Below are 25,828 nucleotides of genomic sequence, written 5' to 3' on the forward strand. Positions count from 1 at the left end.
TCTTGTTTTCCATGCTTACCTCCTTGATTGTGGTATTTCTTCCCCTCCATGAAAACCACCATCTTCCTCCCTTTCTGGGCATCTTATCCCTCATGATAGAGTCCACCGTGGCCTGTTTTAAATGGATGGGAACATAAATAATGGAACCAAAAAAAGATCAACTTAGCACATTCAAACCAAAAGACATACACATGCAAATTAAAGTAAGATTTAAAAAAATAATAATCAACAGAAAACACCAACATACTATTTGCGAATTAAAAATTTTCGAAAAGCAAAACCTAATGGCGTCCAAAATTAAATTAAGGTAACTTAAGCATGATGACTTAAGAGTATGTTAAAGAAATAAACAAACAACAACCAAAAAAAAAAAAATACAACACAACAACAAAAAAAGAAAGCATTGAAAATCATTAGTGATTAGTAAGACCAGAAGTTTTCAAATTAAAGTGGCTTACTGGTTAAGATATTGTTACTTTCAATATGATGATTATAAAAAAAGAAATGATCGATATGGAGTATAGGGTAAAAAAGTCTTAAACAAAAAGTAAAACGCACAGGATGTTTTTAGTAAATGTAAATTTCCAAATTTTGACAAGTGGAATATTAATAGATGTACTTAAAATCTCAAGTGCTAAAAAGAAAATTCATACTCTTTCTCTAAATAAATGAAAGTTTGATGAGAGAAGATTAAATGTGAACTAATAATTTCTAAGTATTTGCAAAGAACAAAATATCTATCTTGAGGCTAACTCCAGTCCCAAGGAAACGCTATCTAATTCCCCTTCCTTGGGTCATAGAACTATCGGGTAGCTGACACATCAGCTAACCAGAAAGAAAGATTTAGTCTTTCAACCCAACAGGTTGCAGGTCAGAAGAAAGATAAATAATTCACACATTTAGCCTGATGTGTGCTTCTTGTTATCATTTAAAAATACCTCTACCTGAGACAAAGGAAAGCCTGAATATACGAAAGTACAAACCACACAACCCTGGTTCATGAATGAGACAATCCATAAAGATGTCCATGACCCATCCCCTCCTAATTCATCCATAAATGCAATAAAACCCCAATAATTAAAAAAACAAAAAAAAACCTAGACAAACTGATTCTAAAGTTCACTGGAAAAACAAACAAAAATAGCCAAGAAAATTCTCAGACGGATGAGTAATAAGAAGGCACAAGCCTTATTACGTATTAGAATATATTTAAAACTACAGCAATTAAAAGAATGCAGAGTTGGTACAGGAGCAAAAGTAGTAACAGAACAGAAAAGTCCAGAAATAAATCTACATTCACACATTCACAGAGAAATGTAATAACTGCTAAAGTTGTAATTGCCTGTTGGGGGGTAGGGGGCGGGGCAAGAGTTCATTAACTAAAGGTACTGGGATAATTAGGCAGCGATGCCACCTTGGTCGCTGTCCCCTTTCTTTCTTGCCAACACATCCAGAACTCGGTTCAAGAATCAACTATACGAGATGTTCCGGGAAGGCGGGCTCAGTGCAAGGCTGAACCTCCACTGGTCTACACCATTCACAGTCATTCCACTGTCTTGCCAGCGACTGGTCTGGAGGTGGTCATGTGACCTAGTTGTGGCCAATGAACTGTGAGAAGCCAGCCTCTGTCCTTCCTGTTTTGGATGTGGTTGTATGAGATGACGTGTGGTCACGAAGGGACCTTGTGATCACCAAGGGAAAGCCAAGGAAACCACAGAGAAGCTGACCCGAATCCGTCAAGCCTGCAACTATCAACCTCTAAGATTTTTACATGATAATAAACCCCTATTATTTAAGTCACCTGTAGTTACTCTGTTTCCGGCAACCAAAGTATCCTGATTCAATAACCAGCTGGGAAAAAGGTGATTTGGTTCACGATACCTCACCCATTAGTCTCCAAATAAAAACTAGATGCATCAAAGATTTAAGAAAGTACTAGAAGAGGAGCAGGGTGCCTTTTCACAAGTTTTGGAAATGGGGAAGCAGGGCCGTTCCAAGTGTAACACAAAACCCAACAGTCATAAAGGACTGAAAAATTCTAACTATAAATATAATTATATATGAGAAAAACACGATAAACGGTCAAAAAATTATCGACAACTTGTAAAAAGCTTTAGGATGCATATCACAAAGACAAGTTTCTTTGCATTTAGGAGCAGCGTGTGCTTCCTTCGCTGTGAACTAAATCCTATAGCAGTATTTCCATGGCACTGGGAGCGGAAACATGTATCATAAAGCTCTGTCCCAGGCTGTGGACACCATGAGGAGCCTGGCAGGGACAAAACAAAACCCATGCGGGAAAGCACAACCCCACCGGCGTACAGGGAACAGTCACAGATAAAGGGCCCCCGAAGACGTGGCCACGACCCCAAATCCCAACACACGCATACACACCGCACGCGCACGCGCACACACACACACATACACACACACACATACACACACAACCAGAGAGGAGCGCACACACACTCAACAATGCCGAATTAGACCTTCGGGAACCTCGGGGATGGGGACCATCTGACAGACTACACGCCCGAAGCTGTGCGAAGCACTCGCTGAGTGAACAAAGGACATGAGCATTAAGACAGCATCTCTGCAGCAGAAAGCGCGTGTAGGAGGACGCGGCATTGAAACAATGAGCAGCTCCTGGCCGAGTGCTCAGTGAACCTTCGGGGGGACGATGAGGGCGCAGTGACTGCCGTGGGGCTTCCGCCCTCTCCCTGTGCCCCTTCCTCGCGGCCACTCGCCTGCTCTCACGTGCAGCTGGGAGCGGCTGGGCCCCGCACTCGCCGCTCCTTGGCCACGCAGGCCCGGGGCTCGCTTCCCGGCTGAGCGGCCTGGCATCCGGTGTGCCGCCCCCCGCCCCCTCCCCTCGTCATCCCCGGGCTCTGACATCGGGCATCCGTCTGCTCTGACCCCGCCTGTGACCCCGGCACGGCGGGTGCTGGGGAAGGAACCCTGGAGGAGGCAGGACCAGATCCGGCACGGCCACAAGTGGCAGGGTCTGCCTTGAGTAGCGGGAGGGGAGGGGACGTTCAAGGTGCAAGAGGCACAAGGCAGACAGATGCGGAACCCCTGACGTTTGGACTCGTGAACTTGGAAAGAGCACAGTTGTAGCTGACTTTGTGGTTTTTAAAATAAAATTTCAACCCCCCACTTTCAATGGTGGAATCTGTCCATCACTTTTGTCCGCTTTTCTTCCTGGGTAAAGCTCACCTTTGGCAAAGGCTTCTGGAAGGCCTGCATCGCCAGGAGCAGCGGCGCTGCTGTCGTCCAGTTGTAGTACCTGACAGGAAGCAATGAAGTAAAGGTCAAAAGACCAAAGGTCAGACTGAAGTCTTTCCAATGTCATGAGGTGTGTCATGGAAAGTTCCAGAACTCCAGCAGGGCCCTTAAAGAGCCCAACACTGTAGCCTACACCCCCAGCCCTCCCCTAAGTCCCACCCTCTCCAGCTAACCCCGCCGTGTCCACACGGGGACAAGCAGCCGCAGAAGCAGCAGCACAGCCAGTCAGAGGCGACGGGACCCCTGCAGCCAGCTGGAGAGCAGCCCAAGCTCCACCGTGTATCAAGCCACCAATATGCTGTGGCCTTCGTGGCCACGCTTCCAGGGAAAAGGCCACTAGCTAACCCTAAGTTAGTTGATGCATAAACCTCCATGACTGCCTCTTGGGGGGAAAAGTTCGCCGACAGTCTACAAAGACCCTGCACTTCCCTCGACCTCACGCGAGGAAGGTTTCAGGGGTGGACGCGCAGTCGATGCTGTTACCCCTGGGCCACAGTCCCACGGGCCCGTGACCTTCCACGTTCCAGCATGAAATCTGGGGCAGATGGGTATCAAAATCCACAAGATCAATAGTTACATCAACCTACCGTCTACCTCGCAACATTGCATTTTGCCAATAGTGAACTGACAATAATCGATTTTAACAGAGACTTAAATAAAATAAAATGCAAATACATAAAACAACTTCTAAGGTTGACTGTCTAGGTCTCTGAATTTGAAAAACTGAAGCTGAAAGGGTATCACGTGATTGCCAGGACGGCCCTCAAGAGAAACGTACTTGTTCCCGATCTTCACCACAAGATGGGGGTCATCGATGAGGGCAGGGTTGTCCACGAACTGTTGGTATGACACGGCTTGCTCCAAAAACGCATCTGTGAAAGAACCACAGGGGAGTGGGGGAATGTAAGAAAAATCTGGTTAAAAAAAATAGGCCTATTTTCACTCACTCGTGTCCACAGGTAAGTTTTCAAGGAGTTTATAGATTCCGACTGTGCAAACGATTCTTATGATGCATTTGTAAAGAGAGCTTCGGTCTGTTTGGGGGCAGCATCCAGGCAGGAAGGCTGGGCAGTCTGAGGATGTGGCGGGGGGCGGGAGGGGCGTACCCTAACTCAGGGCACATGCATTGACGCAGAGGGCAGGTGTGTGGAAAATACGGCAAACGCGTATCCGCTGAAGATGAATAAGCAGGGCCGGGAGACCAGGCGACCTCAGTTTAAGTTGCATTCATTGTGCGACCTTGTAATTAGTCTCCCCACGCCCTAGTTCCCCCTGTGCAGATGGTGAGATCTTGAACAGAAGCTCAGTGTCCTGCCTAGACAAGGGCTCACTCAACATCAGCAGGTGGGATTCTGACCACTGTCACCTGCAGGCACAGTGGCTGACCCAGTCCCAGCACATGCAGAGTGGGAGGGAAGGCCACAGGGCCAGGAGGCAACCTTGGTTTTGTTCATCAGCAGGGTGATGAATGAGCTGAACAGATGCCAGAATAAGGGGCCCAGTCTCTGCACAAGAAGAAATCCAGAATGGACTTCAGAATGGAGACAGGAGTCTAGGACGGCCTCTCGGGGCAGGAAGGGAAGGTCGGGGCTCCTGAGTGGCAGGAGGAAGCACACGCCCTCGCCCCACTCCCTGCTATAACTTCAGACCATCATGGGTCATGGTTGGCAGCATCAATCAGGGGTCCTGGGCCACCTCGCCATGTGACTATCACGAGACACTGGGAAATCACTTTACCAAGATGATGGATGCTATGAATTCATTCATCCCCCAAGCCAACCCTAAGAGCATCCTTCAGATCCAACTGGGAAGCGCCCCTCCGTCCGCTAAGAGCCCACCGCGTTTCTGCACCCTGCCAACGCTGTGCTCTGCTCTCATCATACTGCCGGCCCCTCTGGGCTGCAGGCTCCCACAGCTCCACAGGGCTGGCACGGGCGGGGCCAGAAGACACATACCATGCTCAGCAAAGGCGCCTGGCAACAAGTGACCCCAAGGGCCTTGTTCTGCCTGAAGCCATGTGTGAACAAGAGAACGCATAGGTCAGCCAAGTGCAAGCCAGCAACATGCGGCTCGTGAGCAACGAGTGCTGTCTTTCGTGCTGTCATTAGCCACACAGTGAAAGTGACTTCTGACGGGAGTGAGCTCCGTACAGAAGCCCAAGCTTCTGGCCGTTCTGACCAGCTGCCACACGAGGGCGCTCTTGGCTTGAAGACCAGCCCCGCGCCCGGCCAGTACCTTTGGTGATCTCCCGGTTGTCGCTGAGGCCCCCACAGAGCGAGATGGCGATGGACGGCAGGTCCCGCAGGCCGTCCGAGGTGCTCTCCACGCCACTGTCGATGCCGGAACTGCCCACGGACTGAGGGGACTGGTTGGCAGACCGGGCTCCACTGTCGGCGTGTTTGGGGAGCCCGGCAGGGTCCCCGCTGGAAGCAGGAAGAAGAGAAGGTGTCCTGAGGGTTTTTTCCTCGCCTAGGTCTCACGCGGACACTAGATGACTCACTCCAGCAACCTGCCACCCCTCGGAGCAGCAAACGACCACCAGGGGGCAGGCTGTTCATTAAAGCACATGACAAACAGACAAGCTAAACCAATCACCTTAGGAGAGACCGTTATTTTTTCCTATTGTATCTCCCTGTCTCCCCTCCCAAACCCTAGTGAGATGAACCAACTGTCCTAGGAGGCTGCAGTTCTGTGTGTGTGCCCTGCAAGGGGCTGGCCTCCTCTGCAGATCACGGGAGAACTAAAGATAGACCCCCAAGGGGCCGGGGAGACCCCTTTCCTAGAGGGGGAGAGCGTGGCAGCTGCCCACGCCTCGCTGTGGGTTTGGGTTGTGGGCCAGTGAGCACTGCGACCCAACCGGTGTCATCAGGGTACACAGCCCTGTGCCTGCGCTCCTGCTCGGAACGTGGAAAGCCAGCCACTCAGATACATCCACACTCTTCCATCTGCAGAGAAAGTCCGCAGTCTTTACTGGTTGCTTTTCACAGGGAAATGCGAGCCTCCCGCCGCCTTTTCTAACTTTCCAGTCAAATAGAAGGAAAAAGTGGACTCACACGGATTACTATTCAGATTATACGAAATGATATGAGGAATAAAGAGAAATTTTACTTTTTGGGAAAATACAGAGCAGCCACCTCGGGATCCATATCTGTGAGGTCATCCAGGTAGACGCCGTCGGCACCAAGGTGTCTGCTTCGTTTGTCTACAAGAGTCAATGGGTCAAGTCAGAACATCATTCTTCCAAAAACCACCCCATGGACTCCTGAGTGTCTCCAGAAAGGCGTTAAAGCACAGTGTGCAAATGTGCTCACAAGTGCCCGAACGGCTCCCGAGTCACACAGTTGGAAGTCAGCGGTACAGCATGGCCGTAATGCAGGCGGGCGCCTGGCTCGACGCGTGCCACCGTCGCTCGCCAACTGTGTGACCTGGGTCACGTTCCGTAACTTTGCTGACCCTCAGCTGCCCATCTGTGAAGTGCCTGATGGGCACCAAGCAGTCGCGATGGTAAAGCCATTAGCATCGTTACTTCGTGATAAGGCTTTCGTGAAGCACTCACTTCCCCATCAACACACTGGAGAATGACATCACCAGTTCACACAAATCCAGGAGACTATATGAAGCCAAGTGGCTAAAAGATGAGGTTTGACGTCATCACTCCTGACATGCGCCCTGCTGGTGTGCCTTTAACGAGGGTTTATGGAGCACCTACTATGTGCTGACTGCTATTGTTAGCAAAACGGGCCAGAAAGATCCTTGATCTCGTGGAGCGCATGTTCTAGTCCAGGAGTCAGGCAAAACAAACAAATGGTCATCTCAGCCGTGACAAGCAGAAGCTTAAAAGAGTCACGTGCTAGAAAGGAACTAGGGGCAAAAGGAAAGGGACCAGGATCAGCTTAATAACCAGCTTCTTCCGCGGAGTCCCAGAGGCTGCAGAAAGGGCTTGAGCCCCCTGGGCCCCAGCACGCTGAGCTGTGAAATGAGGGGTCCGCTAACCGGTCCCCAAGGCCCCCTTCACATCTGATTCTCTGTGACTCGATCCACCTAATTAACATATCAGCCAAAGGCCACAGACTGAACACGACAGACGTCACGGTTCAGTTTCCACCTTGCGTTCTCAACCGTCCAGGGGATGGCGGGAAAGTGCGGAGCCCGCGCCCACCTGGCCGGCCGAGCCGGGAGCCCCGCCCCCGCACCTTTTTTCCTGGCCAGAGAGTCGGTCTTGCCTGCTGTCGAGGCTATGCCAGCAGAGAGCGGTTTGGGGGCTTCGGCTGTGGGTAAGGGCGGGGCTGCGGCTCCCAAGGCCTCAATGTCTTCATCATTCTCAAACTGCATCTCTGTCTGAGACTTGTTCTCCTCCAAAAGCGGCTGCACAGGACGCCCCCCGGCCGGTGTCGGCGACTGGTCGCTGAACCCATCCGAAGATTCACTGAGAATGGCCTGGAAGTGCATCTTATCGCAGATTTTTCTAGTGCTCAACGGGCTGGACTCCTTCATCTTGTGTGGAGACTGGATTGAAAGGAGAGAGACAGACGGAGAAGTCAAAGCACGGACCAACAGAAAAAGGAAGTTGAGCGCAGAAGCGCAAGCAGCCACAAGGATCTGCCCAACTGTCCACAGTTTGCGGGGAGAGGCTTAAGACGCGAGAGTCACCGGTGACCCCTCGTGAGCTCCATTCCTGCCAAACGGTCCAGATATCAAGAATATTACTCCCAAAGCAAAGCGACTTTCGCATAGAACATCAACTGCCGAGCAGGAGTGAAGGAAGTAGTGACCAGCAAGCGGAAGCAACCCAAACGCCCGTCAGGAGACAGGAGAGTGACACGGTGGGGGGTTCTGCAGTGACGAGAATACACGAATCCCAGCATCACACGACAACAGGGTCACTCTTGCAAAACCCGTCTCTGCGGTTGGAGCCGAGAGTGCGTCTGTCCTGTGGGAGGTCGGTTAGGGGTGGGGGTGGTGGATTCCGCGTGGCTGGTTAAGTCCCACATCTCCGTCTGGGTACAAGTCGCATGGACACGTCCACAGTGTGAAAACCGACTGATCTATACACTTACGATCCAGGTATTTCTAAGTACACATGTTCTATTTCAACCCCCAAAAAAGCGGAGATTCGATGGTTGGTTCACATGGGTGAGAAATCAGCATTTCGGATTCTGTCTCTCCAAGGACTTTCTAGTTATAGAACAGAGTCGTCCAAACAAAAATCGGAATGCGATTGGTGCCCTAGAAAGGGAGAAGCGGGTATTCACGTCTGCCTCTGATCTCACAAACGGAAACAATGGCACAGCAGGTCTGTGGTCGGAACTGATTTTTCAGAAGTGATGAGTCTGCACTTCGATGCCGTTTCTCCAGCAACGAATGTCACGGATTTGTAAAGATGGTTGCCTGGGTCAGCACTATAGCTTGTGGGCAGAGATCTCAGCGTTTTCCATGAAAGCTAAATATAATCTAGAAAGAGCCGGAATCTGCGGCTTCAGCCTCGACAGACCTGCTCTCCAAAGGGCTGTCCATCTCGAGTCTTAATAGGAACGCGTCCAACTGTCACTCACTCATTCATTCATTCATTCATTCGTTCATATTACAAACATTTACTGGGATACAAGCGGCCGTGGCATCTTCCAAGGACTTGATGATAATTAAAAAAAAAAAAAACATAGCTTGAAATATAATAATATAATTCAAGATTCTTATACTACCTTGGAATATGAAATCAAATGCCCTGAAAGAAAACGTCATGTCCAGCTCACGTTTTTAGGAGCTGTCTTCGGTGCATGACAGAACTGAAGGGGGGAAAGCTGACCTTTGCAGCTTGTGGCAACTCTCCCCACAGCCAGAGCATTTCTAGGTTGTTCCTCTGTGTCGCTCTGTCCGTGGACTTACTGACCAATTCCGAATCACTTTTAGGCGTCGAAGGCCGGGAACCTGAAGGACTTAAAAAAACAGAGATCCGTGATTAAAGTGGGAAGAGGAGCTTTTTAAAAATGTTTTGGGACCAGAGTTCTGTGGTTTGAATAGCCCAGAAAATGCACCCAAGCCACTATTGCCTTAGGAGCATGGCTTTGGGACACGTCTCATCCGTGGCCACCAGGGGTCCACAGAACAACCGTGCAGGTGGAAGATGCTCCCAACGGAAGTCACCCCGCCCCAACCTGCCGCCAGATTCCAAGAGAGAGAAGATCAGAGGGAATGTTAAAAAGGGGAAATTGAAACAAAAGAGAGAGAGATGAAGAGAGACAGGAAAAGAGAGTTTGTTTTTATTTTATCCCATCTCACCCTGTCACACCCTGAGCTCACCTCTCCTGCACTCCACTTTCCAAATCAGATCTCTCATCTCTCAGCAGCCGCCAAAGGGTCCTGGCTGCCTCCTACACACATCCATCACATCACGTTCTGTGCTTAAAACAGTGATGACTCTGCATGGGCTTTGAAAACAGGGCAAGTGCATCCTGTGACAACCTTACCACACGTGCCGGATGCCACAAATCAACTCGCTAACGTGGCAGGAGCCTCCAAGTTGAAATTTTATGAAATGTTATACATTCCAGGAATACTTCGAAAATTCCTCCTTGCTAAGGCCCTTCCTGTAACAACTCATCACAAGGCTTAATCCTCGGGCCAGCTTTTAAGTGGCTGTAGCTCGCGTTCTCATCTCTATGTTTTCTATATACATAGATTTTTACTCGAGACATAAAAAAGCTCTTATTTCCGTCCAGCCGAAGTCACCAGCTGAGAGTAATCAACTGATCCACAAAGTTCTCACCATATTCGAAACAACATTCAGATGGGAAAAAAATATCCACTTAATTATCCTTTGTCTTTATTTTCCCGCATCATTTCCTCCAGAGGGAGACGGCATAAACCGAGAAACAAAGCCACCATAATTTCCCTGTCGCATCTTCTTTCACAGACTGCCTCTCACTACATCCGTCTCGGCTAGATTCAAGTCCGCGTGAATACGGCTTTCCTGTCAGGACCAGCAGACCTCATGGATGAACAGGGACCCTTCGTGGCTAAATCGATCCTGATCTCTCGTCATTCAAGCCATTTGGACCAAGAGGACAAGGCGCTCCCTGCTCCTCTGCTTCACACGGAAGGGCGTGCAGGCTTGTTCCTTCTGCCGTGGCGCCCACCGCCCACCAGCCCGCCCAGACGGCATGGAGCTGCGGTCCACCCTCGGGTCCACTCTGCCGGCAGGTGCAGAGGCGGCTCCCGAGAGGGCGCGCCGTGAGAGCGCATAAGGGGGTCACCTCCCCCACCACTCACACGCTCTCCTGCCTGCGTGGTCCGCGAGAAGGGGCCCCGGGCGCTCCACACGCCTGAGTGTCCCCCACCCTCTCACGTGTCCTCCAGTTCCAAACTCATGCTTTTCTCCAAAAAGTCAGCGCTCTTCTGACACTGAAGCTCGGTAGCAGTGAAACGTGCAAAGGGAGCGTGGTGGCCCCCGGCAAGGGGGCTTCGTGCCTACAGCTGTATAACCCGAACCCCTCCTTCCTCCAGACACCACGGAAGGCGACTTCCTGCCCTCGCCGGTGCCGCACTCAAACCTGAGATCATCTGCGTAAAAAGCTCCTGCCATCATATTTATCATGCAAAACAGAATCTGCGTTTTGTTATAGATTCTGCAGAACGATAAATCGTCTCATCCACTGCCACTAAATTAAGTAAAGCCCATTAGGCTGAGCTTGCTCTGGGTAGGGGGTGAGCAGGCTTTTTCTGTAAACGGCCAGAAGGCAAATATTTCAGGCTTTGTGGGCAATGCGATCTGTCGCAACAACTCAATTCTGCCATCGTAGCGCAAAAGCAGCCACAGACAGTGTGCGAACTGGCTGTGCTCCCATAAAACTTCACAGAAACAGATGGCGGGCCAGATTTGGCCCATGGGCTAGAGATCACCAGCCACCGCACTCTGGGAGAACACAAATGCTGAACACGGTTCTAGAGCATCTCCCGACTCCAGAACCCCTGGCAGTCTGAGCCCTTCCTGAAAGCCATACGCCAAAAGGCTTCCACAGAGGCATTCGGGTCTGCAAACTCGCACTCGAGAACCAAGCCCCGTGTGACAGTCGTAAGCTAGAAGTCCCCGCCTCTCACATTCAAGATGCTATTAGAGTGAGTGCTGGCCGCTTAGGCCACACCGGCCTTTCTCAAAAGAATCTGGACGCGATGCCCATGCACACTCTGCCTGCTCGTCAGGGGATCTCAACCGAGGGAAGGAGAACTGGGGAGGAGACTCCCAGTACTGAACGTGACTAAAGAGAAAGATGATTCCAAAATTTCCCATCATCAAACATTAGACTTTTAGGATCAAGAGTTGTTCAAATAAGTAAGCTTACAAAGTCGCTGACTGATTTTCATAAATAACACATTTATTAACCACATGACATTTGCGGTATTTTTGCCAGTCCCAATTAGGCAAATTGGTTATAACGGCTCATAATTCATTTTAAAATGACCTTCCTTCTGCACAGGTAACCTCTGAATGAAGTGCATCCTAAGATTTGGTTCTTTAATCAAAAAGAAAGAGCTTCCCCTGTAGAAATGAATCACCACTTCGTTCGCTAGAGTGTGAGACTAAACGGCATTAAGTCCACAGAGTGGGCAGGTCGGAGCGTGGGCAGCAACGGGGACGGGGGCAGAAGCCCGAGACCACCGCATCCAACAGGAGGACAAACCGCAATCCTGAACCTGAAGATCCTGTGCTGTTCTCTAAAACTCCATCCTACAAATGCTGTGGAAATACCCGATCCCATAGTTCAGAAAGTCTAAGAGGCAATTTAAACATTTATAACACTGGCTTCTCTTAGCTCCAGTGGCATCCTGAAAAAAATCTCGCAGACTTATTTGTCGAACAACCTTAGACACAAAACGGAAGATCACATTCCCAATTTTTATTTCATTATTCTATTTTTCAAATCGCTCCAGAATTGGGAAGAACTATATGCTTAACCATAATTCCCAGAGAGTCAAATTTAGTACCCAAAAAAAAACAAAATCAAATAATCTACAATGCTTAAAATGAAAGTAAAATAATAATCTTTATGTATTTGCTTCATAAGTAACTTGGTTAGTAAAACAGATCTGTAAGAGTTAGATCAAATTTTTCATTTCATGGGATCTCTAGGCACTTTCTGCATAACGAATTTGGTTGGTTAGTAAAATAGATTTGTTAAGTGTTAGATCATATTTTTCATTTCATTGCATAAGCAACTGGGTTAGTCGGGAGGTAGATCTGTAAGCATCATGGAAGGCGCCCCGGCGGGGAGACACGCCGACTACCTTTCCGAAGCGTGGAAACGAGACGGCTGTGGAGGGCAAGAACTAGAGAGCCCGCCCTCGGCCACAGCTGCAGGGTGACGGGGGCTCCTGTTGCAATCTATCAGGCTACTGGATGCCACGGGATATACATTAAAAGAAAGAAAAATCATAGGTCAATTAAAAACGAAATTTCATATAAAAGTATGTGACCGCTCCTAACAACCACGTTTGTAAGAAAAGGAACACACTTAGACCTCTGGTAACGGCAGATGATGGATGGCATGTTGAGATCACTAAGAAATGGACAAGAATTTTCTTAACCGCAAAAACAGGAAACCGCTAAAAGACCCACTTCACTTTCTCTTTCATTCATATGCCCATAAATGATAGTTTTTCTCTGGTCAGAATTTAGTGCTTCATCAAACCACATATTGCAAGAGCTGACAATTGGTGCTGTCGGTTGTCTCTTTAAAGAAAATACATAATTCCAAGTATGGAAATGTATCTATCCTAATTTGCCTCTGACAGTGGCCTAATCCACACAATCTGACAGAGTCATTATTCTGGATTCACAGAGCAAAACATGAAAAGACAGGAAAACCTATTCAAGGTTGTGTTTTAAACATTTACTTTAAATTCTTGCAGTTAATATAAGGTGTTTGAACAGATTTTCGACCTACTAGTGGTTTCTAACCATTCCACATACTTTCTTCCTGAAGTACCCACGGTAGTGTGTTCCCCTTCCGAGGGTTTATCTCTACAGACCATGGGAGACAATGTACAAGGTTCTTTCTAGAAAGGTCTTACATCTGCACCATCCAATGTGATAGCCACTAGCCGGAAGTGGACATGGAGCATGCAAAACGTGGCCAGTCTGAATCAAGATGTTCTGTACATGTGAGATACACAGTGATTACACAGGCTTTGAATGAAAACGAGAATGTGAAATATCTCAATTTTTTTTTTTAAAAACTGATCACTTGAAATGATATTTTGGATACATGGGTCAAATGAAATACATCATCAAAGTTAAGTTCATCAGTTTCTTTTTACATTTTCAGGATGGCTGCCAGAACATTTTAATTTCCATGTGTAGTTAGTAATTTGTTTCTGATGGACTTGTCTTTAGACTGACAGACCTCAATGAGAGGACCTCACAGGACCCCAGCCTACCCTGATTGACTGACATTCATTGTCACAGTCCTGGCCGGAAACCAGGCACGTGACATATCTATTTTTCTCAGACCTCAAGTTCAGCACACGCACAGCTCACTGTGCTATCTCATTAACGAGATTATTCTGATCCAGCTGGAGCCAGGGGTGGCATTTTCACGAGACTTGGCTTTAGGCAGAAAGCTTTCGTAGCACATGCCAGAGCCCCTAGGATCCCCTAGGAGACTCCTACCCTTCCATTTTAAACCTGAAATAGATCTAGCACACCAGGAGTGAGAATAACCCAAGGATGTCACGTTATCACTTAGATCAGTATTTCTCAGCCTCTTCCTCATTATCACCACACCCCTGAGCATCACGAGACATTTTTTCCTTAACGGCCCTCCCTCTAGCACGAACTTTAATGCCATAGATATACTGTGTCTCTCTTTACGACTTATCACAGTCCACAGACCATTATAACATCTAAAATTTTGTGCGGCCTGTTGGGCCGACATCGTCCCTACTGAGAAGACATGTTTTAGATCTGTCCCTTCCCCAGTTCTGCAAACTGCCCAGACGAGCACCCACATCCTCACAGATGTCAGTGACTTGAGAGTCGTAGGACTCTCAGTTTGGAGATATGCACGCTGGGCAGCTCTGCTTCTCCCTGTTTACGCCGGAAGTTCGTTTCAGGGAAATGAATATCCTTAGATTCAGCAGCTCGGATTAAACACCAGGAGAAGGGGTCATTCTAACAGCCCTGGGTGACCTCAGTGGCCTCAGGCAACCTCTCTGCATTTGAATCTCACTTTAGAGAGATAAGTATCAAGAAAGGACCCATTTTCTCCTGTTGACATTTAGCATTGTGTAACTGCCAAGTGATCCTCCTTCCACGGTCACCTCTGGGAGCTAAGGGCTACACATGCAGTTCAATTTTGATACTAGATAGAAGATTACGACCTGCACGTGTTGTTTTTAACCCTGACTTGTAATGTACCTCCTACTCTAAATTGCATATTTTCTGGTCCTAACTCATTTCATTTTTTATTTCTGTTTCACTATTTTATTAAACACGCTTCCTATCACTGACTTCAGATTGTCTGGACCAGGACAGGTGAACCCACTGCCACACACACCAGCAGCTTACCTGGAGTTGGGAGACCAGTCTCTATCAGAATTAGGATACGATGCTGACTGAGAATAAGTCATTGCCGGGGGAAGGTTTTCCTTAAGAATATCTTCTTGGAATGTACTAGAGAGAGTTCTGGTGAAAAGGAAAAAAAAAGATTAAAGTCAAAGAATTACTAGTGATAATTAGTAATGCATAGTAAAGGCAAATTTCCAGTGGTTCCTGATCGTCTCTAAGCGCTTTGCAAATTAACGTGATCTCTTTTTAAACTGCGCAGCCGTGTTCCAGGCATCAGAGAGGGGGACAAGCGACAGGCAGACACAGGCAAGTGTGTTTTGCGCATTCGTGCTTTGGCTGAATTGTAAATGTAAAATTATTTTGTTCAGGTGTTTGCACAGACATGATCACACTGCTTGTTACTGACATTGTAGCACCTTATACAGTCGCCTTCCACGTGTCATCTCCCAAAAGCCTCCCAAAAGAGGCAGATTGGCCCCAGAACTGGAATCAGGGATTATGAACCTCTCGCGATGCACGGGGGAGGCTGCTGAATAACCGAATTAGCGCCCACAGATAGCGTTTCGTCCAGCAGAATGAATAAATGACATAAACCAAATGTACCTCAGAATTACGAACGGCTGCAAATCTACCTCATCTCAGGTAGAACACAATCATTACAAAGTACGATCTTCTATTTCAGAGGCCAGCTGTCTGTATTTTTGATGTCACCTGAACTGTCCATCACTAAGTTCCGGAACTAAAAGCCACGCGGGGAGGTGCAGGGCGGGGACCTGTGATAAAGCCAGCCCCCCAGGTTCCGAGCCTCTCGGTTAGGGAATGAATGCCACGCTGCCAAGTCGCAGGAGGATAATCCTAATGCTCCTTACCCCTTCCTTAACGATTAGCGAAAATTATACTGAATGACATAAAAATCTGAAACATCAAATATTCTTTACAAATGAGTTTTCTTTTAAAACTGGCTTTTTTTTTTTTTTTACCAAAATAGTAATACGCAGAAACAGAATGTCATCACGCTGTTACAGGCGGAGAAAAAATAAAATAGATGTGTCTTAAACTTTGGGCCTAATCCAAACAGAAGAGGAAACGTTTGCGTGTAGAGGAAGCGGTCCGGTTCTATACTGAGCCCGGGTCACTCAGGCTACGGATGAGCCAAGCGCCGGGTACGGGGCTGGTGCTCAAATGAGAACGAGGAGGTCCTAACAGCGGGTTCGTGCACGAAGCCCTGGCTTGCTCAGTTCCTGCTTCTTGGCTCTGCTCTGGGATGCTGACGTCAGCAGCCAAGGAGGTCTGGCGTCACCCGCCATCGCTTAGTTATAAGTGACATCGAATCTTTTTGCTACTTTAAGATTGGGTGCTGAGAATTCCAAAATTCGGTCTCCAATGCATTAACGAAAGAATAAGGGATTGTGAGGGGGAAAGTTTATAAAAACAGCTGAACAACGCCCTCCCGCCCGCTCCGGCCCGGCCCACTCACCGGCTGCCAGGCGGCGGGTCCGGTGGCTCCGCCTCCTCGTCGGAGCTCATGTCTATGGGGAACACGTCTTCGTCCTCGGACGTGTTCATGTCGTCGTCTCTCTTCAGGCTGTCCAGCTGGGACTTCCTCCTCCTCTTTCTTCTCTTCTTCACCAGAGAGCCACTGGAAGGGGTCTCCGTGGGAGGCAAGACCTGGGCCGACGTGCTGGGGTCCAGGCTTCTCATCCTGTCCACAGAGCTCCTCTTCAGCTGGCACTCCATTCGCGAGGCTCCTTCTGACAGGATCGGGGAGGTGGCCAGGTGCATGGGGATCACCTCCTGGAACAGGTCCAAGACAGTCTCGTTCACTTGGGTTTACGGAGTAGGATGGCGCCCGAGGCCTGCGGGTGCTAACGGGGGGCCCGGCCCTCCCCAGGGAGGGCCACGCAGGCCGTGTGACTGAACGTCACCGTGATCCGAAGACATGGCTGCCGAATTTGATTGACAATTCATCAAATACCACTTTGTACTGAATCCCGCATTTTTATAACCGTAACTAACTGAGGTAATTATGAGTGATTTCAGGTCACCAAAATTCAATTTTGTCTGAAATATCCAGGGTACAGACCAAAAAAATGGGCTATTTTAGTCATTGCATAACTGGACTCAATTTTGCGTTATCTGTGTGTGTAAGGGTGTGTGTGTGTACGTGAGAGAGAGACAGAATGTGTATTTTTTAATACACCATGAATTAAGATGTTAATGTTTTAGAGAGGCATCAGACAGCTCTCCATCACTGCACCCCAAATGCCTGCCTATGCCAGGGCATATCCAGAGGGGTGGCTGTTGAGTAACCAGATATTAACCCTCTCCTTAAAAACAAAAGGAAAAACACGCAGCCAGTCGATAGTTGCTTGATAAGGATTCACCAGTGTTTTTAAAAACCATAGCAATCATTTTATTAATGATTCATTTATTATGAGAAACCTAGTAACAAGAAGTAATAACTTATATAAAGGAGAATGGCTAGAAAAACAGAAGTGTGCTGTTGAGATTTCAAAGTGGCTGAGAGACCATGAAATGAGCTGCAGAGACAGAGTCTGCATCCGAGAGCAGCAGCCTGAGGCTGGAAGGGGTGTGAGGGGCCATCTCGCTCAGCTGCTCAGCTGGACCGAACAAAGAAGGAACGCAGAGAGCACTGGCAGAAAACAAGGTCCCCCTGACTACAGAGCAGGGGCAGGCTTCTGCAGGTGGAGGGGAGACGGGGAGACAGCACCCCGCAGCAACGTGGTGAGGAAGGACATGGGCTCCCCAGCTTCCAGCAGCCTCTCAGGGGCATCCGTGTCGGACAGGACATACTCTGGCCCCCAGACCCCATCCCGCCCACCGGCACCCTGTCAGGCCAGCCCAGCAGGCCCTCTGCAGCTGCTGCGGCATCCTCACCCCAAACCCTTCCTCAGCTCTCACGGCATAAACCCTGTCTAAAGCCCGGGGGCAGACGGGAGTTGAGAAGGTCAAGGGTTTCTGTCAAAGCACCATTGGGAACTTCACGGCCTTCCCTCCGAATAGGAAGGTAAAGAGTGGACAGGCAGGGATTAGCGGTTGCTCAGGCCTCGGCAGGGAGGGCCGGGCGGTTGGGGATGGGGAGGTGACAGCTAAAGGGCACAGCTTCTTTTCTGAGGTGATGAACATGATGCGAAACTGGCCGGGCATATATCTGTGAAAATACCAACCACCACTGAATTGCACATCTGAAATGGATAAATTGTGTGGTATGAGAATTATCTCAACAAGACTGTTAAAAATTGTCAAATAATAAAAATCAAAGCGACCTGGTCACTCGCTAAATGGAAATGAGACGACTCAGCCATCCGAGACTTGACACCAGGGTACCTGGTGTGCTCTGGACAAGGGTTCGGGCCAACGCGATTTGCTTCCTCTGTCCCCTGGGAAACAGCGAGCACTTTGAAGCGGTCAGGGCGGCTGTGTGGACACAGCACACGCGCCTAGCTCCAGTCCCTAGTGCAGGCCAACAGGTGCTTCTGTCGGCTGCATCGTCCACACAGCCAGGCGCCAGCATCTCGTCCCCGACCCACACTCCCGCTTTGTCTCCTTAGAAAAGCACTTCTCAAAGCTCAACACCAGGAACTAACCTTTACCACCAGCCTTTCTTACCTGATCATTGTCAGTCTCTTGGACAAAAAATGCTTCTCCATTATCTCCCAATTTCATGTGCAAATCCACCGATTCCCCATTGATTTCTATGTCAACCTAAAAGAAAACATACCTCTTCACAACAGGAAACCCCTTGGGGGCGGGCAGGGCCGCCACACACACTCACTCTGATCACTATCATCCCAAGGAAACCTCACAAGTCCTGTCTCCTGCGGTCGGCCTGGTCCTCCCTGCTCTTCCACGTCAAGCAACGGCGTCTGCTCCCTGCCCCGCCCCGCCCCCACCTCCACCCCGGCCGGGCTTGTGATGGCCCAGTGAGTAAGGCACAATAGAAGTGACACTATATGATTTCAGAGACCAGGTCAGAAAGAAAACACAGCGTTCACCTGGCTCTCTCTGTAGACCCTTGCCCTTATAGCCAGCCACTGCGTTGTGAGGACGCCCAGGCCACATGGAGAGGCCACCTGCAGGCGTTCTGGTCAACAGCCTCATCTCAGAGTCCGGCCAAGAGCCACCAGGCATGTGAGTGAGTGTGTCTTCAGAGGACTCCAGCCCCTGGCCGGGAGTCTTCCAGCAGAGACCCCAGATGGCAGACAGCAGGACAAACAGCCCAGATGCACCCGGTCTGAACTCCTAACCCACAGAAGCCAGGAGCTTAAAAACCAGTTAGTTTACGCCACTAAATTTCGGAGTAATTCACACAGAGTAATTCACATAGTGACCAGAACAATCTGAATTAGTAACTGCCAATTCGGCCTTTTCCAACGGAGAGCTAAAGAGCTGGGCCCGCGACAAGCTCCGGATACGTCAAGCCACAGTAACATGATGACTTCCTCTAAGGAAGGAGCCCATCCCCCGGGTCGCTGGGTCCTGTGTTCTCACCACTTTCTCTCGGGAGCGCAGGACCCCCATCTTCCCAAAGCGAACGTGGAACGGGGAACACTGCAGGCTGCCATTGGGTTGGCGGACGACGATGATGTCAATACACCCAGACAAGGTGGCAGGGTTCAAGCCCTTGTAGAGTTCCTTCACGGTGACAAACACCTGGCCCGCCAACTGCCCGACGTAATTCATGGTTTGAGCCTAGAAAACAGAGACACAAACAGACACACAAAGAATTCATTCAGGGAAGGCCATCTCCCCAGAGACAATCAAAATGAACGCCTCGTTTCAAACACGTGGGTTTCACGTCCCGTCCGACACCTCGCCCAGGTCGTTCTGTTCCACTGGAATGGGCTCCACAACGCCCACCTCCACTGCCCACGTCCCCCGCCTCCCACGGCAAGGCCACCCTGGACATGCCAGGAGGCCTTATTGCCGGGCCCCTTCTCACTGAGGCCGACAGTACTTGTTTATAGCACCCTAATAGCTCTCGCTACCCATGCATGTTCTGTCGCTACACGTAGCTTTTACAGACTAAACCTTAAGACTCTTGAGAAAAGAGACTGCATTTGACACCTCTGAGTATCTCCCATGGTACCAAGTAGAATAAGTACGTAATAGTTGAAAAAAATGACTACTTTCACTTTAGGAAGAAAAATTATTATTATTTTGACCAACTCCATCCCGGTCCTCGCCTGCCTGTTTGACTCACAGGTCAGCCCAGTACGTGCTAGTGTTGCTGTGTCTGTTTGTACTGTTTAAGTTCAATGCTGAAGGAGTCAGACCAAGGACAGCAGAGGACGCAGCGCTCGGGGGGGAGGCTGGAAGGTGGACGAGGGCCCTGCAGAAGGACAGGCGTGTGCGAAGGCACAGAGACAGACAGGCTGTGTCTGCCCCAGAGAACACGCAGGGAACGAGCGGAAAGCTGAAACCACGCTAAGAAATTCCGACACTGCTACGCAGCCATGTCACATGGCCATTTCTACGTGACGCCGTAGGGGACTGGCGAACGACACAATGACAGCTCAAACCGGGATTTAGAAAAAGCATCACGGTAAAAAGGCAGGGAATGCTGGCAAGAAAAGAAACTGAAGGCAGGAAGACTAACAGATGGCCGTTGATGGCGACGCAGACGAGATGACGCCAGCCTAAGAGGCACCAGCGACAGAAAACTGGAGGCAAAGGGACCACGCGAGAGCTAACCCAGTGCAGAGCAGCGCGAGGCGCCCGCGCCGGGCTCGGGGCTCTGTCCGCCACCCCGGTGCTGATCCACATCCGCCGACTGCCCGCTCAGCACAGCCCCGGCCTCCGGTCGCACGGTAGTGCCCTGTCACCTGCCCTGACGTGACTCGGCCACCTCAGCCCAGTTCAGGGCGCTGAGGTCTCACTCCGCAGCCTTCCTCCGGCCCGTCCTCCTCGCTGTCCCACTCACCAGCTCCCAGCCTCGCCAGGGATGGGGCGCACTCAGGGGCCCTTCCCTCTGGGGTCCCCTGCTCCCCGCTCGGGCAGCACGTACACTTTGGGACCCAGCCTGCTCACTCTTCTCCCTTCCTCGCTGCACACGTAACGCTCTGGTGGACTCGTGAGGCCACGTGGTTCAAACGCCACCTGAGTAGGGAGGGTTTGCCTAGGGCGACTTCCAATCGGTGGGTCCCAAGACCCACCCTTCCTCCCAGCCCAGCTGCCTCAGTTCTCCAAGGTGCTGACCTACCCAGGGGCACGAGGGATGCGCTGACCTCACCCACCTCAGGCCCCGACGACGATTCCAGCAGCCCCCAGAGCTTGCGCACACCTGTGCCTGACGACCCTCCGCTCACACAGTTCAATTCTGCGAAATTTCTCGCTCTAATGGTGTCTAATTTGCCAGATTTTCCTGGAGGCCAAGGATCAAGCCTTGTCCTTTCAAGTTTGAAAAAACACAAAATACCTTTTGGAAGGCTCACCTCAATCCCTATGACATAAGCAGAAATGATAGTAGCATCCCCGATTTACAAATGAGGAAATTGGGGCTCAAAAGCGAGGAACCAGATGCCCAGCATGCACTGGGCAAACAAGGACTGTGGCTTTACCTCTTAGAACAGACCAGAGACCAGAGCAATGAACAAAATCTACAAAGCAGAGGGCACGAGAAAGCCCTCCCTTCTCGTTTTAGGATTAAGTGACGCCCTCTGGACTGATACGCCTTCCTCCCTTGGATGTGGGGAAGAGGAACACGTCCAATAAACACATAAGAGATGCACGCAGACCTGCCTCCCAGAGGCGGAGTCACTGCCAAGGCCGTCCAGCTCCCACCACTAACACAAGTCACATGCACATAAACAGATAAAATCATGCCATTTCTAAGCATGTTCAGTGGTGCAGGTTGATGATCTTCACGCAAAAAGGAGAGGAGGGACCGTTCCTGAAAAGATGAACACCATGCAAAAGGATTCTTTGTAACACCGATAGATACTTTTTATAGGGAATCATTTTATCAAAGAAATCTTCACCGCAATGTTCAATGTTCGACCTAGATTTGAACGTGCTGTGTTTACCGAGAGGCAGACCTCTGCCTGCCTCTACAGCTATGGGCAAGCAGGAAGAACCCGGCGTTGTGTGCAACTTCTGTTGTGTACATTACCTGGTGTTCCTGTGACCTGCACATCAACCCCCCAGGTATGAGGCCTGTCAGATGAGAAAACTGAAGGTCAAGCAAAAGTGCAATGGGGTAAATGCCCAGGGTCACAGTGGGCTGGCAGACCTGGAATCCGGGGCTCTGGACGCTGAAGCCACCCACCCTGTACCTCCCATACCTCACGGCTTCTCTGTGTACACCCCTCATCTGTGAACTGTGCTCATCACTGAATGACGGGTGACCCCCTCCCCAGCAGAGAGGTCCCAAACCCACGGCAGGGCCGCTGCTGATGCTAATGCACTCCAGTGAAGACCTCGGGACAACATGTTTTATTCACAGGGGAGAGAAAGCTCATGAGGAGATGGCAACGCCCTTCTCCGCGTCCTGGCTTGCAGAGGGAAAGCGAGGACTTCGGCCTGGGTGACCTGCGAGGTGCAATTCCAGCTCCGCCCGCTCGAAGATAAAGGCTGCACTCCTTAAGTCTCAGCAACTGAAAGAGCATCTTTAATAATTAACACTCAGTGTTCTGCTCTCTTGTCCTCGAAAACACAGCACCCCTCCCCGTCCGTCAACGAGCAAACTCAAGGTTAGCTAAGTGCAGAATCCGAGAATTTTGAAGCTGGCAGGGTCCTGACTGAGTTGCTGTTCCGACACCCTCATTTCACAGAAATGTGCCCAGAAACGGGAAGTGACTTCAGCAGAGCTTCCTGCGTGGCAGGGGCAGATGGAGACACAGACGGACTCAGCTCCCCAATTGCCAACCCTGCGACCTCCCATTTGTGCGTGCCACAGGGTCGGCTTGGGGGATTTTTCCTACCACAAATAATCAGATGTTGCTTTAATATCTTTAGCAATCCCCTCTGGTAAATCTGAAAATACCTCCATATAGAAGCAGAAAATCTGTCCCATAATTCTTAACAAATGACAGGGTCATGGCCCCACCTGGCAGTATACTCCCGTCCTCCACATTTTACACCTGGGGCTGCCTTAGCTGAGCGCCGAGGATTTTTTAACAGAGAGAATACTACCACCTCACAGCCCCCGGGATGGCTACTATCTGAAAAACAGGAAAACACGAGCTTTGGCAAGGATACGAAGAAACTGGAACCCACGTGCACGGTTGGTGGGAATGCAGAATAGTCAGCCGCTACAGAACACAGCGTGGCGGTTCCTCGAAAGGTGAAACAGAAGTAACATATGGTCTGGCAATTCCACCTCTGGGTTTAGATCCAACGGCTCAGAGAGCAGGGTCTCAAAGAGATATGTGCGCACCCGCACTCAGGTAGAAACGGCCCCGGCGTCCACGCAGGGGAGGATGCATAGGTAAAACGTGGCGTTATGCACACAGTGAAATGTCATTCAGCCTAAGGAGGAAGGGGCTCCGGCACACGCTACGGCGTGGATGAACCTTGAGGACATAGCGCTAAGCAAGACATGCCAGTCATAAAAGGACAAATACTGGGTGATCTCACACACGCGAGGCAGCCAGAGCAAACAAACTCATAGAAACAGAAAGTACAGCGGTGATTACGAGGAGTTCTCGGGGGTTTTGTGTTTAACAGGTGCAGAGCTGCTTCCGGCAAAGGAAAACTTTCTGGAGAAGACGGGGTGGCGGCTGCTCCGACGTGCACATATGTAATAATACTAAGTGTGCTGAACCGTGCGCTTAAAGACGGTTAACATTGTAAACTGCATGTTACCACTTTTTTTATTATTATTATTATTTTAAAGGAGGTGGAACAGAATACTGTATTAACCGGAACTCATTTCAAGAAGATAAATATTATTCGGTTAAAAAAATTTCTTCAGAGACAGCTTGGGCCCAGGAAGATAGGGGACAGGGCCTTCGACGGGGAGAGGGAGGGCCCAGGTCACCCCAGGCACCTGCGTGGGGCTGAGGGGCTCAGCCGCAGGGACAACCTCTGACTGCTTTTCTTTGTCTGCCCCTCCCCCAAGCTCTCCACTAAATAAATGCTGCACAAATATTTAAACAATACAGAATAAACTAGCTGGGTGCCAGTTCCCAAATTCCACTTCCTTCAGTTAAATTGGAAGTAAAAGGCTCAAGAAAGAGGCTAATTCGATTTATCTGAAGACAGGAAGCCAGACAAATCAGCCTGATGCACTCGCCTCCCCACTCTGGCCCCCGCTAATCTCAATCCTGTCATCGGTTTCCCTAAAACTCAGGAATATTTGTTTTGAAAAAGAAAGTATCCTAAATGCCTCAAGAATAACCAAAGATAAGTAAAACATGCAAACGACAAAACAAAATGCTTAAATTTCCAGGGGAACAGCTTCGAGACCCCTGCTCTTCATTCGCCCCATACCAAAATTACTTTTAAATCTATGGATTTTAATCTCAAAACTTGGCAAGAAATAGCCGCTTCAACCTGACAGAGCTTCATTTACCACCTGAAATGGGATTCCACAAACTCCAGTTCAAAAGGTTTTCAAGGAGAGCTAAGCCAAACCTCGCAAAAGCCCTTTGGCCAAAATGGGGTCCTCTAAGCTGTGCTGTGGATTTTCAGAGCAACTCTGAGGCTAAGAAACACATAAAAAATATCTATATCTCTGTTAGACAGATATAGATATAGACAGACAGACAGAGTGACATTTTCTAGCTTGACCTGGAATAACACCAAGTTTTTGAGGTTATTACGTCCTGTTGGACGGCCATCTTTCCGGATATTTTTCCCTAAGTTAGAAAATACTACGGTGCTTAGATTAGACTCAAAGAGGTAAAATACTGAGGAAGATAAATACCCAAAAGCATATTTCCACCTGGGATCCTATATTTACAACATTAATAAGAAATAGTATGTTCCACTTGAATAGCATCAATTATTAAAACTCAATATCGGAATTTGAATTATTTTAGACCAAGCCCCTTAGTCGTCATTTCAGGAATCGATATCTGCTCATTTATTATACAAGTGGAAAAAAGTGATGTCAATTCTCTTTCTACTTCTCTCAACTATAATGTTATCAGAGGCACATTATCTAGGAAATAACAGTTTCTCCATTTTAATATTGTGGGTTTGCTCCTTGGGAATGAAACAGTGACGTGGGTGACAGCGAACACGCCCCACGATCTCCCCTCCGCTGAGAAGGCGGCAGATCAGGCTTCGGGGTGAGAAACCTCAGCCCAAGGTCAAAGCGAACACGAAGCTGTCTCAATAAACACAACTCTCAGAATCGCCATTTTCGTTAAGTCCTTCTCACTTCGACTTATCATTCTGCCTTCTTCTCTTTAAGACTTACGTGTCCCGCAAGAGCTCTGCGGTCACTCCTTCCTCCGTATTTCCTCCCTCCTCCTCCACGTCCTCTCCTGCTGTCTGGGACACCTCGGGCTCGTGAACACGCTCCAAACAACTCCTTGTTCTGTGACCTGAACTTCCTCCTCGGCACCCAGGCTCCCCTACTGACCTTACGTCCCGGCCAGGGCAGTTGCTTGATAAGTGTGGGCTGTCATTTGTCAAGTGGCTGGACAGACCCCTGCCCACCGAGCCGGTCTGCCCTCCTGAGGACAGGAGGGCTTGCTCACCTTCACACGGTGCCTGGCCCATCCCAGGGGCCCAGACAGTCTTTGGAGTCACACACGGCCACATTGTCTTAAACTCCTTTCCTCTGACTAGATCCTTCTTCAGCTTTTGCTAGGAGTTGCTAGGAGTCTAATCTTATTTTTCAGTCTGTTAAGCTAAGTAAGTGCCTCTGGAAGGATCAAATTAAATCTGTACGGTGATTATCTTCCAAAAGCGAAAGTGTCGTATTGGTTTAGATCAGGCTTCCATGGAAACTGAGGATGAACGATCAGAGCCATCTCCAGCCTCTCTTATCTCTTAGCACATTAAACACAA

General features: G+C 49.4%; 1 protein-coding gene across 3 annotated transcripts in view; it reads right to left on the minus strand.

Annotated features, from left to right (window-relative positions):
* LPIN1 (lipin 1) overlaps window positions 1-25,828 on the minus strand; it is a 93,691-nt gene that overhangs the window by 29,727 nt on the left and 38,136 nt on the right. For all 3 annotated transcript variants that reach the window (XM_039887824.1, XM_039887825.1, XM_039887826.1), the window contains 12 exons: window positions 19,358-19,558; window positions 18,476-18,571; window positions 16,323-16,639; window positions 14,846-14,962; window positions 12,565-12,672; window positions 9,089-9,218; window positions 7,479-7,791; window positions 6,394-6,487; window positions 5,521-5,708; window positions 4,064-4,157; window positions 3,217-3,286; window positions 20-112 (listed from right to left, as the gene is read on the minus strand). In XM_039887824.1, the coding sequence (XP_039743758.1) occupies window positions 20-112; window positions 3,217-3,286; window positions 4,064-4,157; window positions 5,521-5,708; window positions 6,394-6,487; window positions 7,479-7,791; window positions 9,089-9,218; window positions 12,565-12,672; window positions 14,846-14,962; window positions 16,323-16,639; window positions 18,476-18,571; window positions 19,358-19,558 (1,821 nt within the window). The remainder of the gene's footprint in view (window positions 1-19; window positions 113-3,216; window positions 3,287-4,063; window positions 4,158-5,520; window positions 5,709-6,393; window positions 6,488-7,478; window positions 7,792-9,088; window positions 9,219-12,564; window positions 12,673-14,845; window positions 14,963-16,322; window positions 16,640-18,475; window positions 18,572-19,357; window positions 19,559-25,828) is intronic.

The sequence above is a fragment of the Pteropus medius genome, unplaced genomic scaffold, assembly GCF_902729225.1.
Source record: "Pteropus medius unplaced genomic scaffold, Ma_sr-lr_union100, whole genome shotgun sequence".
NCBI classification, from domain to species: Eukaryota; Metazoa; Chordata; class Mammalia; order Chiroptera; family Pteropodidae; genus Pteropus; species Pteropus medius.